The sequence below is a fragment of the Podarcis pityusensis genome (assembly GCF_964106645.2).
Source record: "Podarcis pityusensis genome assembly, chromosome: 5".
Taxonomy (NCBI): Eukaryota; Metazoa; Chordata; class Lepidosauria; order Squamata; family Lacertidae; genus Podarcis; species Podarcis pityusensis.
This window is the reverse complement of record NC_138032.1, coordinates 21,678,292-21,695,228: the sequence shown is the minus strand read 5'-3', so window position 1 is coordinate 21,695,228 and position 16,937 is coordinate 21,678,292. Positions and strand designations below refer to the sequence as shown.

At 44.7% G+C, this 16,937-nt stretch overlaps 1 protein-coding gene across 3 annotated transcripts in view; it reads left to right on the top strand.

Moving 5' to 3' along the window:
- The first annotated feature begins 270 nt into the window (after positions 1-270).
- The window catches only part of LOC308478316 (vomeronasal type-2 receptor 1-like), a 30,301-nt gene continuing 13,634 nt past the window's right edge, over positions 271-16,937 (top strand). The window contains exons 1-4 of one of the 3 annotated variants that reach the window (XM_081007836.1): positions 271-570; positions 1,658-2,108; positions 12,130-12,421; positions 15,411-16,283. In XM_081007836.1, coding sequence (XP_080863962.1) covers positions 549-570; positions 1,658-2,108; positions 12,130-12,421; positions 15,411-16,283 — 1,638 coding nt within the window. In that variant the 5' untranslated portion in view covers positions 271-548. Of the gene's footprint in view, positions 571-1,252; positions 2,109-10,906; positions 11,047-12,129; positions 12,422-15,410; positions 16,284-16,937 lie in introns of those variants that run through there. The other 2 variants (XM_081007835.1, XM_081007837.1) reach the window with 2 other exon arrangements.

Below are 16,937 nucleotides of genomic sequence, written 5' to 3'. Positions count from 1 at the left end.
TGAACGGCAGGGTCAAAGAGCAACCAAGTCCACATTGAGTGATGTATCATTTGATGACAACATGAGACCCAGCACTATTCAATGGGGCATTTGGAAAGTATGCAATACATGTACCAAAATCCAGGGTGGCTGTTCTGTGTTATGGTATAACCATCCCATTTTTGGCAAGAAGTATAGGTAGGTTGCATATTTTCAGTAAGCCTACAGTAGAGATTCAGCCAAGATGGTTGTTGCATTACACAGAGCTACAGTTCCCAGAGTGGTTTAACAATCAATCGCCCTTCCCAGGGAACTCTGGGAATTGTAGCCTTGTAAGGAAAAGGGTGTCCTAGCATCTCTCTGCACCTTTAATAAACCACAGTTCCCAGGATTCTTTGGGGGAAGCCATGAGAGTGTTGAAAGCAGTGCAATACTGCTTTAAATGTGCAGCGCAGATGGGGCCTTCGTCACAACTCACTTTAATTTGGTTGAAGCCACTGTCACCTGCATAGACAAAGAGACAGGGCCTAAGAGCATACCCCCAGATTTCTCTAAAATGCACCTCCAGCATGCTGGGGTCCCTCAGTAAAGGTGCTGACTTGGAAAAGACTCCCTGGGGAGAGAATGACTGAAAGCTGCTGCTTTAAAAGGGGGGAGGGGGAATGTCTGTCAAGAGGCCAGATGTGACTTACTGGGTGTTCACATCTGGCCCATGATCTGCCTGCCTTGCTTCTGCACACGTGCAGCAGTTAGGCTTGGAAAGAGCCTCCCATTGGGGAGTTTAAAATGGGTAGGTTGTGTTGATCTGTTGCAGCAAAGAGACTTGTGGCACCTTCATACCCTAATACAGGGGTCAGCAAACTTTTTCAGAAGGGGGCTGGTCCACTGTCCCTCAGATCTTGTGGGGGGCTGCTTACTATATTTTTTTGGCGGGGGGGGGGGAATGATGCAAGAGCACCACGAGCCCCGGTGGCTGCTTACCTGTGTCTTGCAAACAGCAGGGGCTGGCAGTGGGACGATGAGCGGCGTGCGAAAGGGCTCCGGAGAGGGGCTGTTTAAAATGGCGGCTGCTTGAGCGCTGCTGCTGCTGGCACCAACAAAGCCCAGTCCCCTTCCTCCTCTAGGCAGGGCAGGGAGAAGCCAAGAGGAGGGAGGGAGGAGGTGGCACCGCCATCGTTGTGTGAGGAAGAGGGAAAGAACATGCGTGCTGGCGATCCACATGGTGATTCCGGACTGTCCGTGGGCCGGATCCAGAAGGCTATTTGGCCTGATCTGGCCCGCAGAACTTAGTTTTCCTACCCCATGCCCTAATGTGTTACGGTATCCGTTGCCATGGACAAGCGTTGTGGTTCCCACACTTTCCCTCAGGAATGTTTGGGGGAAGCCATGACTGTTTAAAGTGGCACCATAGTGCTTTAAAACTGTGGCGTGAATGTAGCCTAAGTGTCCTCCATGTCTGATCCAGCAATGATTCTTAAATCTTCGTTGTTTATTTATCCTTGTACGCAGGCACCTGTGCTAAAGATCTAAGCAAAAGATGGGAAATAATGGCATCAGTATGAGAGAAGGGAAATGCATGAAAAGATGTGGGTCACTCCATTTTTATTAGTGGGGGAAGGAGCAGTTCTTTTAAAAATAATAGTAATAAAAATCACAACAACCTTTCCTATCCTTCCAGTACTTCATAGACGAGGTTGTGCCTTGGCAGCTGTCGCAGCAAAGAGAATCCGCCTGTGTGGATCCTCATGGGAGCAGTCGTTCTCCTTCATAGGCTGGCGAACAGTCAACACGCGAGAGCCTCATAAAAACCCTCTGCTCTTTTTTTTGGAAGCAGCAATTATTTCCTTCCAGCGGATCAGAGTTAAAATGGCCTGTGCAAAGTTCTGGCTGCTCACAGGGCTGCTGATGCAGGCCTTGTACGTGTTTGAGCCCACCCGAGGCGAGGAAGACGACACAGCTGGGGAGGAGGGAGAAGAAGAGTGCCGGCTGCTTGGGAAGTTTGATTTGCGTGGCTACGTGAACGCAGAGGGTGCCATGCATGTAATCGGAGGGATGTTCCCTATGCATTTCAGGACCATCCTGGAAGAAGATCCGACCAGCACGCCACCCAATTCGCCAAAATGTGAGGGGTAAGCTGCTTCCTCCTCTTCTCTAGTCCTCCAGAGAGTTTTGCCGTATACAGAGTCAGAACCGTCGGTCCATTGAGTTCAGAGTTGACTGGCAGGAACTCTGTAAGGTTCTGCAAAGGGATTTTCTCCCAGTCCTAGCTGGGAGATGCTGGGGATGGAAGCTGGGACCACATGAAAAAGATGTTCTGCTATGGAGTGGCAGCATTTCCCTTGCTTGAAAAAACAACTGTGGCAAGGCAAGGGTGTGTGTGTTGTTATTCATGGTGATAGCTGGGCAAAGGCTTTCTCAATATCCCAAGCTGGGGACAGACAATAAATGCATCAGAGGCCGAAAGAGGATATATAATATAGGTATTGATGCTCAGGTGGGTAGGCATTTGCTTCTTTTGTCCTGCCATCACCTCTGTTGGAAAGGGCTGGTGCTCAGAGGGAGAGCATCTTGTTTTGCATGCAGAAGGTTCCAGGTTCAATCCCCAGTCATCTCCAGAGAGGGCTAGGAGAAATTTCCTGCCTAAAAACCTGGAGAGCTGATGCTAGATCAGGACCAGTGGTCATGGATGGTGGGAATGGTAGTCCACAGACAGCTGGAGACCCAAGTTTGGGAAACCCAGCGCTAGACTCATTGAGCTGACTCATTGCAAAACAGCATCCCATGCTCCTAATCAGATATGGAAGGTATTTTGAAGTTATAAACTACGAGCAAAGGCCAGGCGTCAGGAGGCAGTTTATCTGAAGTGGTTTTCCTGCTTGGCTGGCAGCATACCAAAGGGATGGCCACCCATCCTTTGCTTTGGTAAATACCAGCGAAGCAGAGCCCACCACCTCCCGAGGGAGACTGTTCCGCTGTCAAACACCTCTCTCCATTAGGATGTTGTTTTGCCATAACTTGCTTCCCTGCAGTTTCCACCCATTTGCTTTTAGTCTTGCCCTCTGGGGGCAGAGAGAGGTGGGCTGAACTCATGGAGCAGAGCCCATTGAGGGCATCTTCTTTTAAAATTTTTTTTTATTTTATTCGAGTTCGGGATTTTTACATACATATATTATCTCCTTCCAATTTTTAAATTTCCCGTACAATTTTCTCCTTTCCCTCCCTTCTCTCCCCCACCCATACCCATTAGAAGGGTTCAAACAATTAGCCTCAGCCACGGGCATAGCGTCTTTAGTTTCCACCAAATATCTTTTGTTCCAGTAGTTTTTATCCATTGAAGATAGGGGATCCATCTGTTCCTTATCGTGGTGGACTTGACCTTCCATGTTGTTTCCTGTGACATGACTGTGACAATGTCCGACTGAATAAGTTCAAACAAATAACTATTCCATGCCTCTGCTGTCCATTTTTCTCTATCTTTCCAACCTAAAGCTATCGTTGCCTTTCCCGCTAATATCATAGCTTTGAAGGTAAACTGGTCACCTTTCTCTATAGCCGTGTTTCCAAGTACCGTATACCCATTGTCATAAAATCAAAATCTATTGAAAGCTTCACTTTAAAAATTTCATTAATAACCTTTAGGATTTTTTTCCAGAATTCCTTTACCTCTGGGCATTCCCAGTACATATGGGAAAACCATCCCTTGACTTGTTTACAGTGCCAACAGTTAGAATTCAATCCTGCTACCGTATTAGCAAGCTGGGCTGGAGTTCTGTACCATTTTAGAAAGAATTTTAATTCCAGCTCTCTAAATTTGCTTACCCATTGAGGGCATCTTGCCCGCCAAAGCATTGAGCCATCACTGCTGAGGACAGAGCCTACAGTGGGATGAGGGTTCACACCATAAACAGCAATGCTTCTCTCATGCTACTTGGGATGCAGGTTCCGGGGATGAGTGTTATTGTTAAATAAAGACTGCTGGGTCGGATTTTCCAGAGCACTAAGGATATGGCTCCATTAGCGCAAGCATTTATGCTTGCCTGATGAAACAATCACCCCTCTCCTCCCATGTGGACTGTTCTGGGGGTCATCCTGACCCTCTGGAGGAGATTTGGGAGAGCATGCTGTTGTGCTCAGATCCTGCTTGCAGAATTCCCACAGGCATCTGGTTGGCCACTGTGGGAACAGGAAACTAGATTAGATGGGCCACTAGTATGGCCCAGCCATCTCTTCTTCTTACATGCCGGAGGGTCCTCAAATTGGTATTATTATTATTATTATTATTACTGCTGCAAGAGTGACCATGTCTTCACATAGCAGCAGGGATATCAGATGGTGCAGCAAGCATTCTCCAGAGGATATAGAACTAACAAGAAAGCAGATTCTATCTGGACATTAGGAGAAGCTTCCTCCATGGTAGGCAGAGGCGCCGGGTTGTCCCCCAAGATTGAGAGGGTCTGGCATGTGGCGGATGTGTGTGATGTCACACAAGCATCACATGCCGTGTGTCATGTGCAATTCCTGTCACTGTTGCCCTTCGGTATCTAGAACCCTCTCCCAATCCTCTCCCTCTGACCTCTCCTCAGTGTCTCGCCACCCATTCCTGGGTTCTGAGCCTTCCTCCCCTGGGATTTCCCTTGGGGGTTCCCTGGCTGGGGCCTCCCACCACTCCTCCTTGTCCAGCCAGTCCCTGACAATGGACTTAGTTGGAGTCTGTCCCTGGAGTGGAATGAGGAGGTACAGTGCTGAGTGGGTAGAAAGGATTACACCACTTCAGACTGCTGGTGGGGGAAAATATGCATTTTGGAATGGCCTTCCCTAACCTTAAAGAACTCCATGCAAATTGTTCATTCATTCATTTATTCATTCATTCACTTATGTCATGCTTATATGACAAAATGGTTTCTATATGCCAAATAGAGCACTGAGACAGTGTAGGGAAAGCTGGAATGGAAACTTTCTCCCTGATGATTTCTAATTGGCAGGGAGTCTACCATCCATTCTGCCACATCAGCATTTCCCCATCTCATTCAGATTTCATTCTGTCTGTTATTATATGCTAACAGCCCTGTGCATGGCGCTGCTTGGGAATTCTAGGGATGCCTGCCCCTGCCCCCCACCAATGTGGCTTTTTAAATCAGTGGTTCAAATTAGTGCCGTTTTGAAAGGTTCTGTCAGCCATCTTGATTCAAAATGGTATCCAAATGTATCCAATCATAGATAAGAACCAGCTCCTTGATCTGAAAAACAAATCTGGTTATGATAACTTAAGAGGCATGCAAATGCATAGCAAACAAAACAAACTTTCTAAAATATGTAGTAGATGTAATGTAATATACCGGTATATGCACTTTGTATATGTGTAATCTACCAGTCTGAATCTGTAGCAACAAAACAGCAGAAGGCTATAGCTGCTGCTGTTGTTGGTGTTTAAATTTACATACTACCCTTCATCCGAAGATCTCAGGGCGGTTCACAAGATAAAAACACAAAATAAAAGCACAAAATAAATACAGTGGTAACAAAGAGTCGGACACAAGTAAACGACTAAACAACAAACATCTTGGTTCTCAAACCTAATCCGTTCCGGGAGTCTGTCCCACTCCCGAAACAGTTCGAAAACTAAGGCGCGGCTTCCATTTGGCTGCAGGAATTTTCTGCACTCAAGCGGAAGTCGTGTCAGACGTTCGGCTTCCAAAAAATGTTTGCAAACCGGAACACTTACTTCTGGGTTTGCAGTGTTTGGGAGCTGATTTCTTCAACAACTAAGCCGTTCAAGAACCAAGGTATCACTGTAGTTAAAACAAGAACAAAACAATAACCCCCCTCCCACATTTACCTATCCATCACATTTATCTATAATATGAACTGTATTTATTTATTGCCATGAGGTTCTATAATTATGTGTAATGGGAAATGCTGTCTCTTAACCAAGTTTGGTTTGGGTTTTTTTCTTCTGCTTGTGGCAAAAAGGGCAATCAATCAGATATTAACTCATTTCTTACAAGCACAATCTGATAGCATCACTTACCTGGAGAAAGTTGCTCCATGATCCTCTAATCCAGGGGTAGACAACCTAAGACCTGGGGGCCGGATGCGGCCCAATCGCCTTCTCAATCCGGCCCGCGGACTGTCCAGGAATCAGCATGTTTTTACATGAGTAGAATGTGTCCTTTTATTTAAAATGCATCTCTGGGTTATTTGTGGGGCATTCATTCATTCCTCCCCCCAATATAGTCCGGCCCACCACATGGTCTGAGGGATGGTGGACTGGCCCACAGCTGAAAAAGGTTGCTGACCCCTGCTCTAGTCAGAAGAGGGACTTAATCACAGAGGTGTTAAAGACAATTCACAATGTCCTGGGGTCCAAGGCTATTTAGAGCTTTAACTTTCAGCGAACACCTGAGATTCCACCTGTGCTGGGTAGAAGAGTTCTGCCTCTATCTCTTTTTTCACATGCAGATTTTTGCATCATGATTTTCCCTATGTAATGTTCTCAAATGTTACTCCTATACAGGACTTTACTGGAGAACTGCACTGTGTGAATTTTGAATAATAGTTGTGTTTTGGTATGAATATTGTTTCGGAAAGTACAAATTTGTTAGGTTCACATTGAATTTCTCCTTCACCCCACCACCACAATGGCTGGTACTGGGGGAAGGAGTTCCTGCAAAAATGTGGACACCCTCCTTTTAGTAACCAGCATTTGCTTAGCTTTGCAAACGTGAGTTTCCGCACCAGCCCAGCCCTCCTGGTGCCAATGGATTTCTGAGCAGCTGTTTCAAATAAAGCTCATTTAATTAATTGTAATCACTGATTAGTTGCATGAGGGAATGGATTAGAAGGTAGAGATACGGCACTGAAAAATAGTTACAAGAAAAACAGTGACATTAGAAATATTAAAGGCTTAAGGGAAGCTTTAAAACTTCACGTGCCCTTTGTGGGGAGTGAATTGGTGTGTGTGTGTGTATCTCAATATCTGCAGTGCATGTGGGAGAAGATATTGGCAGGGGAGTTGTACAGGCAATGCTACAGTCTCCCACCTGCTCTATAGTTAACATACACACACACACACAAACGTGTTTTCAGGGAAAACATAAATAATATGGTTTCAGTGAAAAAATAATGTGAAAGAAAGGAAATGTGAAAAGAAAGAGGGAAAATAACCAAAACAAGAGTGTATAAGTACTTACTGTAAGTGATACAATTAATCCAATAAATGTTTTTCTTTTCTGAGGCTGGCAAGCCACTTTCCACCAATCCTTTGAGACTTAATTGGGGAAAGTATTTCTCTCTCTCTCTCTCTCTCTCTCTCTCTCTCTCTCTCTCTCTCTCGTTTTTATTGGTCCAGGGTGAATGCTGACAAGTGACAAAAGAATTCACTGTGGTTTCTGTAACAATAAAGTATCTGGCATCAATGATTGTTAGGAATCGCAGCCATCTCACTGGGAGTAATACCACGTACTGGAATGCATTGCCAGATCGTGGGGTATGCACTCTGAATACAAAGCAGGGATACAGCTGACCTTTCTACCAACTGCTATGTAAACTGGAAGAGAGTTGTAGGTTTGCTTCTTGCTCTCTTCTGGGAATTCTTTAGCTGCTAAACAATAGGTAGAAGGTATTTAAACAGTACTACAGTGGTACCTCGGGTTAAGTACTTACTAATTCATTCTGGAGGTTTGTTCTTAACCTGAAACTGTTCTTAACCTGAAGCACCACTTTAGCTAATGGGGCCTCCTGCTGCCGCTGCACCACCGGAGCACGATTTCTGTTCTCATCCTGAAGCAAAGTTCTTAACCCGAAGTACTATTTCTGGGTTAGTGGCGTCTGTAACCTGAAGCGTATGTAACCTGAAGCATATGTAACCCGAGGTACCACTGTATTATGGAAGTCTTAGCACAGGGACAGAAAGGGAGACATCAGCCCTATGGGATCTATGGATGGTATTTGGCTATGTTTTAGTCAGAGTAGACCTATCTTGGACATGGTCATTACTTTCAGTGGGTCATACTACTCTATGTTGGTTTTTTTTTGCTAGAATTCTAAGGTCCACCTGCCAGAACCAGGTAGAAACAGTGTTTCAGTCAGGTGAACTTATTCATACTCAAGCTCAGGAATTTGTGATAGTCGTTCCTAGAATCAAACACAAACTCCTTTCACATAAAAATCCACTCCTTGTTTCCTTCCAAGCATTTTTTGGGGGGCTCCGGGGAAGGGCCATAGATCAGTGGCAGAGGATCTGCTTTGCTTTCAGAAAGTCCCAGGTTCTCCTAATTTCTCCTAATTTTGCATGCAGTTCTGCCTACTATACATATATTTGCCAGATCCTGTCAATATAATACATTTCTACTAACATACACATTTTTATGCACAGTAAAGGTAAAGGGACCCCTGACCATTAGGTCCAGTCGTGTCTGACTCTGGGGTTGCGGCGCTCATCTTGCTTTATCGGCCGAGGGAGCCGGTGTACAGCTTCCGGGTCATGTGGCCAACATGACTAAGCTGCTTCTGGTGAACCAGAGCAGCATACGGAAACGCCGTTTTCCTTCCCGCCAGAGCGGTATCTATTTATCTACTTTCACTTTGACGTGCTTTCAAACTGCTAGGTGGGCAGGAGCAGGGACTGAACAACGGGAGCTCACCCCGTTGTGGGGATTCGAACCACCGACCTTCTGATCGGGAAATCCTAGGCTCTGTGGTTTAACCCACAGCGCCACCCGTGTCCCTTATTTTTATGCATGCATCCTCCTAAAACATACATTTTCATACCTACTGTTTTGTTGGCGTATCACACCGCAAAATTTAGCAAGGTGTGAAACGCAGGATACCTGTGTTTCAGTACACGTAATATTTTGGGAATTGCAAATTAGATAGGTTCACATTAAAATACAAAACCGAATTTCTCCTTCATCCCTAGACCTGACACATCTCACTTGGCAAGACATTCTACATCTCAAAGTATTGGTATTCCAAGATTACATGGAGATCAGTTGGTAGAGCATGAGACTCTTAATCTCAGGATCATGGCGTCAAGCCCCATGTAGGGCAAAAGATCCCGGCATTGCAAGGGGTTGGCCTAGATCAGCATTTCCCAACCTTGGGCCTGCAGCTGTTTTTGGACGACAACTCCCATAATCCTCAGCTAGCAAGACCAGTGGTCAGGGATGATGGGAATTGTAGTTTGAAAACAGCTGGAGGCCCAAGGTTGGGAAACACTGGCCTAGATGACCCTCGTGGTCCCTTCCCACTCTACAATTCTGTTATTCAGTGGTCTGTGTTTGCCTGAACTTGAGTCTGGACTAACGATTCTGAGCCCCTGTGTTCTGATTCAATACATGACATCCAATCACAGAACATTATAGGATTTGGGCCTCTGCCATTGGCCCTTAAACTCTGAGTTATGATTCATAGCTTGGCAGTTTAGACAGCCAATCACGTTGTGAGTGGGAGTGGCCCAGGCCTCCAGAAATGTATATAAGCAGTTGCTTTGGCCCGTGGTCCTGTTCTGTTAGTTCAATAAATGTTCTTGCTGTTATCACTGCGTCTCGCTTTGTGGGAGCCCACCTACACTTCAAATTCTTTTGTTCTATAAATGAAACAGGAAAGTAAAATGGATCCAGATGATCTCCTCACCTCTTTAGGCCACATTCCCAGAGTGGTGTAACAATCAATCCCTCTTCCCAGGGAGCTCTGGGAATTGCAGCTCTTTGAGGTGAATGGGGATCTCATATAAACTCTCACCACCCTTAACAAACTTCAGCTCCCAGGATCCTTTTGTGGAAGCCTTGACTGTTTCTCATCAAATTTATGGTGTGAATGTGACTCTGGTGTATGAGAACTGTGTTGTACATTCTCATACAAAAACTCGACAATCCCCTCCCTCTATTACAGCCTGAAAGCCTCTTAACGCAAGGCCTGGAGAATAATGGAATTGTTATATTTTCCCTGAGTTTCCCCAAATGATGTCAATCTAGAGAACAGGAGGGTGATAAAGGAAGTGTTTTGTTGTTGTTTACTCTTGGCCCTGAACAAGTCATACTATTTCAAAAACTAGAACTAATACATCCACCTACAAAAAACAGAAACCATCCTTTATAAGTTGCAGAGGGTTCAAGCAAAAGCCCATCAGGCACAGGAAGAAAAAACACATGCAGTTGAGGGTGGAGCTAATCAAATGGAAAACTCTGCCTGTTTCTTCTCTTTTACATTAGGGCAATGTATGTGCTTATATCACCGGTTCCCAAAGTGGGCTAACTACCAGATTTTGAAAAGCTGGTATTGCTGGACCAAGTTCATCAATGTTCTTGAATTAATTAAACTCAATACTTTTCATTGGAATAAATGTGCAACGCGGGTGGCACTGTGGGTTAAACCACAGAGCCTAGGACTTGCCGATCAGAAGGTCGGCGGTTCAAATCTCCACGACGGGGTGAGCTCCTGTTGCTCGGTCCCTGCTCCTGCCAACCTAGCAGTTAAAAAGCACGGCAAAGTGCAAGTAGATAAATAAGTACCGCTCTGGCGGGAAGGTAAACGGCGTTTCCATGCACTGCTCTGGTTCGCCAGAAGCGGCTTAGTCATGCTGGACACATGACCTGGAAGCTGTATGCCAGCTCCCTTGGCCAGTAAAGCAAGATGAACACCACAACCCCAGAATCGGCCACAACTGGACCTAGTGGTCAGGGGTCCCTTTACCCTTTACCTATTGTTGGAATATTATTATATTATTATCTTCCTTAGTGGGTCGTGCAAACTGCTATTCAGAATAATGCTTTTTATAGGCTAGGGGGGCACTGGGGATGAATTTATGGAAGCAAGGAGACAGTGCCCCCCCCCAATTTGGGAAGAATTGCACTATACCTTTAAAGCACATTCAGAACACGTTCTTTCTCTCAAAGAATTCTGGTACCTGTAGTTTGTTAAGGCTTAGGGAATTGTAACTGGGGTGGAGTTAAACTACAGTGCCCAGAATTCTTTGAGAGAAAGAACAGGCTTTGAATAGGCTTTAAAGGTGCAGTGTGTCTATGGTATAGACTCTATGCACCAGCATGAAGAAACCTAAAGATGCAGGTTAGAACTGGTGTAATGTGTGGTTAGAACTATGCATGAGCAAGGTCTCAATGGTTAAAGTCTTGCCTCAGCACACATCTGCAACATGGAGCAATAGTCCTGGCTTACTTTACTACATGCTGAGAAATAGGACTATCATTTGGTTAAATGAATTTTAGTTGATTGGGTTTAGTTGATTAGATTTATGGAGTAGAGAAATCAGTGTACTGAATTTCACATTAATGCTCCTATTCTATAAAGATAAAAGGTAAAGGGACCCCTGACCGTTAAGTCCAGTCGCAGGCGACTCTGGGGTTGTGGTGCTCATCTCGCTTTACTGGGTGAGGGAGCCGATGTTTGTCCACAGACAGCGATCATGTGGCCAGCATGACTAAACTGCTTCTGGCGAACCAGCACACAGAAACGCTGTTTACCTTCCCGCCGGAGCAGTACCTATTTATCTACTTGCACTTTGACGTGCTTTCGAACTACTAGGTTGGCAGGAGTTGGGACACAGCAATGGGAGCTCACTCAATTGCAGGGATTCAAACTGCCAACCTTCTGATCGGCAAGCCCTAGGTTCTGTGGTTTAGACCACAGCGCCACCCGCGTCCCTCTATAAAGATACTTTCTCTTAAATAAGTCATCTTGATTTTGATGAAGTGAACTTCCAAGTAAGGATGCTTAGGATTTCAGCCTGGTTTTAAGTGCCAGCATAGCAGGGATGGACTCCAACACCTATTAGCCCTAGCCAGTTTGTCCAATGGCCTGAGATGTTGGGTGTTGTAGTTCAACAACATCCTGAAGGCCACAGTTCCCCATCCCTGGAGCACATGATTCGGTGATTTGCTACAATTTGTATGCAGAAAGTGCTTATCCTTGAAGTAACCATGGGCTTCAGCAATGGGAGTGGGCAATTACTTGCGGGGAGGCTTCTTCCATCTCACCCCATTCTGGCCCCATTTGTGGAGGTTGCTTCTTCTATAGCAGTACTCACCAGTATGAACAACCTCTGGTGAATCTGGAGGATGCAGCTTTCCTTTTAGTATTTTCCTTTTCTTTTAGAGAAAGTCCTGCATGCCTTCATATTCTTCTTCTTTGCAGGTTTAATTTCCGGGGTTACCGCTGGGTCAAAGCCATGATACATGCCATAAACGTCATAAACAAGGATGAGGATCTTCTTCCAGGCATCAAGCTGGGTTACCAGATCTACGACACATGCTATACAATGTCCAAGACAGTTGAGAACTCCTTGGCTTTCCTCACTGGGCAGAATGAAACAACCCCTGTGTTCCGATGCAGCACCGGTGCTCCTCTAGCAGCAGTCGTTGGAGCTGGTGGATCGACTCTTTCCATTGCATCCTCAAGAATCCTCGGGCTTTACTATTTCCCTCAGGTATCATGAATCCTGGAAAGCGGGGGTGCAGAACCTCAGGCACAGGGGCTGAATGCCTCCCTCTAGGCCTCTATATCTGGCACTTGGGACTCTCTCCAGGCCACACCCCCTGTCCCAGGCCACACCCACCACCAGCTTTGCTTCTTACCTTCCTTGCGTGTTTCTGCCTGGCTGGACTGTGTCCTTGAACTCTGGTCATGCTTCTTGCTTGTCTGATGGAGGACAGAGAGGGATGTGTGAGTGTGTAGAAACTAGCCTTTTGTACCAAGGTTAAAAATTGTATTTGTTGCTCTACTGACTGTGGCCTGTAGCCCTGCCCAACATGTGGCCCCTGGAAGGTTGTGCAGAAGGAAATGTGGCTCTCAGGGTTTCCTGCTACTATAATGTTTTTACTATAAAAAACCAACAGAAGGTCCTCTTCTGACATCAGAAGGACATGTTGTAGGGAAGGGGAAATTATGGTTTTCCAGGATTGCAATGCCCTTCAGCTGCAGTAAGCATGGTTGAAGGTAAGGGATGTTGGGAGTTTGAGTCCAACAACATCTGGAAGGCCACAATCTTCCAATCCTTCATATACAGAAAACATGGGCAGCAGAACCAGGAATGGAGTCTTTATTCTCCAGAACAAACCACATTCCCTATCTCTGGAAGTTTTGAAAGGTGTTATATGGAAAATAGCAGTGTATTAGAACTGCCAGCGAGTCCTGCTTCTTTACCTTGCCTTCCATTCTAGCTCATTCGTCCATTTCTCTAAATTGCCCATGGCTGAGCCTTGGCTTGAGGGTGAATGGGTTGGTCAGTTCTCAACCCATGTGGCAACAGTCTGCACGATGCATTCTGCAAACAATGGGGTGGCAGATTTTTGCAATTCGACATCCTGAGCAAAGTCCATACAAATACTCTGAAATATGAGCCGGTACATTCTGAGCTTGAGTTACAAAAATCATGACTACTAAACAAACAAATACAGAGGAGCAAGTCTCATCCCTCTACAAAAGAGCTGAAGGAATGCTTTCTTCTTTTGAGTTCTAATTTGCTTTGCTATTATGAACTGTTTTGTGGAAAAATCTCTTTTGCAGGCCTGAGCTGTGGCCCACTTGACCTTCCTGCAACTGTTGTATCATTTTCCTTCACATTGTCCTCTTTTTTTTTTTTTGCATTTCTTATACATGCCCTTCTTAAATCTCAGCTCATCTGTAAGCTCTTTTTGCAGCCACATTGGTTTCTTTAGATGCCTCCCACTTCAATTTCTGGTTGGAACCATCTGTATTTGTGCCTTCAGTAGAAAGTTTAAGAAAATCCCATCCATCTTGGACTCCCCTCTCTTTGAGTATTTCTGACCATGGAATCTCACCCAGTATTTCCTTAAGCTTTTTGAAATCAGTCTTCTTAAAGTCCAGAGTGCATGTGTGACTACACTCATCTTTCCCTTGCCTGTGTACAATGAAACCCAGGAGGACATGATCACTTCCTCCCAAGGTTCCCAGTACTTTCACTTTGTCAATCAGTTCCTCCCTGTTGGTGAGAACTAGACCCAAGATAGATGATCCTCTTGTTGCTCCTTCCACTTTCTGGGAAATGAAATTGTGAGTGAGGCAATGGAGGAATTTGTTGGACCTTACATTCTTGGCGGAGTTTGTTTCAGTAGATATTGGAGTAGTTGAAGTCTCCCATAAATAGTATATCTCTCCTTTTGAAGATTTGGTAGTCTGTCCTAGGAAGGCATCATCCAAGTCTTCACTCTGGCTTGGAGGTCTGTATCAGACACCCACAGTAAGTTCACTGTTGTTTATCTCTCCTACAATTTTTGCCCATATACTCTCAATCTGCTTTCCAAGCTCCAGGTCATGGATCTCTTCATAAATGGACACATCCTTTAAATATAATACTCCTCCTCTCTTCCTGTTTTGTCTATTCCTTTTGAACAGGTTATACCCCTCAATTTCTACATTACAATCATGAGTCTCATCCTACCAGGTTTTAGTAATGTCTGTTTAGTCAGATTTGCCATCCTTTATTAAGATTAAAATTCTTCTTGCTTGTTTCCCATACTCTGTGCATTAGTATTGGGACAATTGAAACCATGAGTCATTCCCTTGAGCTGCTTCCCTTCTTGTACTTTCTTGCCTTTTAGAAGGTTTATATAGAACCACCTCAGTTTCCTGTGCATCAAAGCTATTACCACCACCATCACCCCCGTACCAGGAGTTCCCCTGTCGTCTGTAATTGTGAACATAAAGTTAGAAAATATTAGTTTCAGGGATCAAAGTCAGGTTGGAGCACTGGTGAAAAATCTCATAAGGAGGGACAAGGCCAACTTTTGGAAGTAGGACCTGGTTAAGATAATTCTGGAGGCAGTGTCGATTACAGGCAAGAATCTGAATCAAAGTGTCTGTCTAAAGGAAGCTAGATGGCATCCTGACAGATCCTAGCAAAATCAGTCTTCTTCTGTCCATACTCCTTCGTTTCAACAAGAACCAGCTACTTGAAGTGTGGGATTATTTCCCATCACCCTGCTGTTTCTTTGGCCCTTCTTTGGTTCAAGCAGTCTGTCTTCCCAGTGCCCTCCTAGACTTGGATAATACATGTATGTTAGTTTCCCTTACCCCTGCCCGCCTCTTACTGACCTTTCTGCTGCTCCTTCAGTTCCTGGTCCTTAGCCACTTGGTCATAGGAAGAGAACACTATTTGTCCATTTATATCAGTGTTGTCTACCCTGACTGGCAATGATACTCCAGGGTCTAAGGCAGAGGTATTTCCCATAATCTGCTACCTGATGTCCTTTAAACTGGAGATGACGTGAACTGCACTTGACATGTCTTGCATGCAAATCACATTCTACTAATGAACTGTAGTCCCTCTTGTTAGCCTCCATTGCTCTCAGTCAACAGAGATGTCCAGTAGTAGCAAACAGCTGAGAGAAAACAGTAGCGCACGGGACAGCAACATTTGCCTCAACCTTGCTTGTTTTTCTCTCTTTTTCTTTTAGGTTGGCTACGCCTCCTCTTCTTTACTTCTCACTGATAAGTACCAGTTCCCTACCTATCTTCGCACTATTCCAAGCGACGCTGTACAGTCTAAGGGAATGGCAGACTTAGTTCACCATTTCGGCTGGAGATGGATAGGCACAATAGCAGCTGACGACGATTATGGCAAATACGGCGTCAAGGCTTTTAAAGAAAAAGTGGAGAACACCTATACCTGTATTGCTTTCTCAGAAACAATCCCCAAAATTTACTCCAGGGAAAAGCTAAAAAAAGTTGTCGAAACTATAAAAAACAGCACTGCTACGGTAATTGTGGTCTACTCATCTGATATTGACTTCCATCCTTTACTGGAAGAGATGATGGTTAGCAACATCAGTAGTAAAACCTGGATAGCAAGTGAAGCATGGGTCACATCAGCGTTAATCGCTAGGCCTGAATATTTCCCCCTCCTTGGTGGGGCTATTGGTTTTGGTGTACGTAAGGGTGACATACCAGGCCTCAAAGAATTTCTTCTCGACGTACGTCCAGGTGAAGATCCTGAGGATGACATGGCAATTGAATTTTGGCAGTCTGCGTTCAACTGCACTTGGCCAAATGCCAACATATCGTATAATACAGACAACAGAAAAAATGTAACTGGCCATGAGAACAGAGTCGATTTTGCTTCCGATGTTTTGTGCACAGGAAAGGAGAATCTTGCAGAACTTAACAATACCTACCTGGATGTTTCAGAACTTAGGATAACTTATAATGTCTACAAGGCTGTATATGCTGTTGCTTATGGCCTTGAGCAATTACGCACCTGTGAACCGGGACATGGACCATTTTCATCCGGCCCTGACTGTACCAAGATAGATGAGTTTGAGCCCTGGCAGGTAGGCACCAATTTATTAATTTATTTCAGACATATAACAACAACATACATATACATAATAACATAATTCATCCTAACCCAGAAGCTGGTGTTTAAGCAATACATACAAAAGAACAATCAAATAACATAAGTTATTATTCCCAGACTACAATTTATACAGAAGCCGATAAACAGTTTAAGTTAACCAATTTTTTTTATAATGTAGGGGCATTTATGTATGTTTTTAGCCAAATACATAATAAAGCTGCCATTCAATCCCCAAGTACAGTGGTACCTCAGGTTACAGATGCTTCAGGTTACAGACGCTTCAGGTTACAGACTCCGCTAACCCAGAAATAGTACCTCAGGTTAAGAATTTGCTGCAGGATGAAAACAGAAATTATGCAGCAGCAGCGCAGCGGCAGCCGGAGGCCCCATTAGCTAAAGTGGTGCTTCAGGTTAAGAACGGACCTCCAGAACGAATTAAGTTCTTAACCCGAGGTACCACTGTAGTATTCATGCTTCAGGCCTTGTGCAAATTTTATTTTATTGTTTAATTTTCCCACAAGTGCTATTCGCCATACTTTGTTGTACCAATTTGTCCATGAAACACCCCCTTAAATTCTTCTAGTATCTCATTATTATGAGCCTGGCTTCTAGTAGAAGATAACTGATT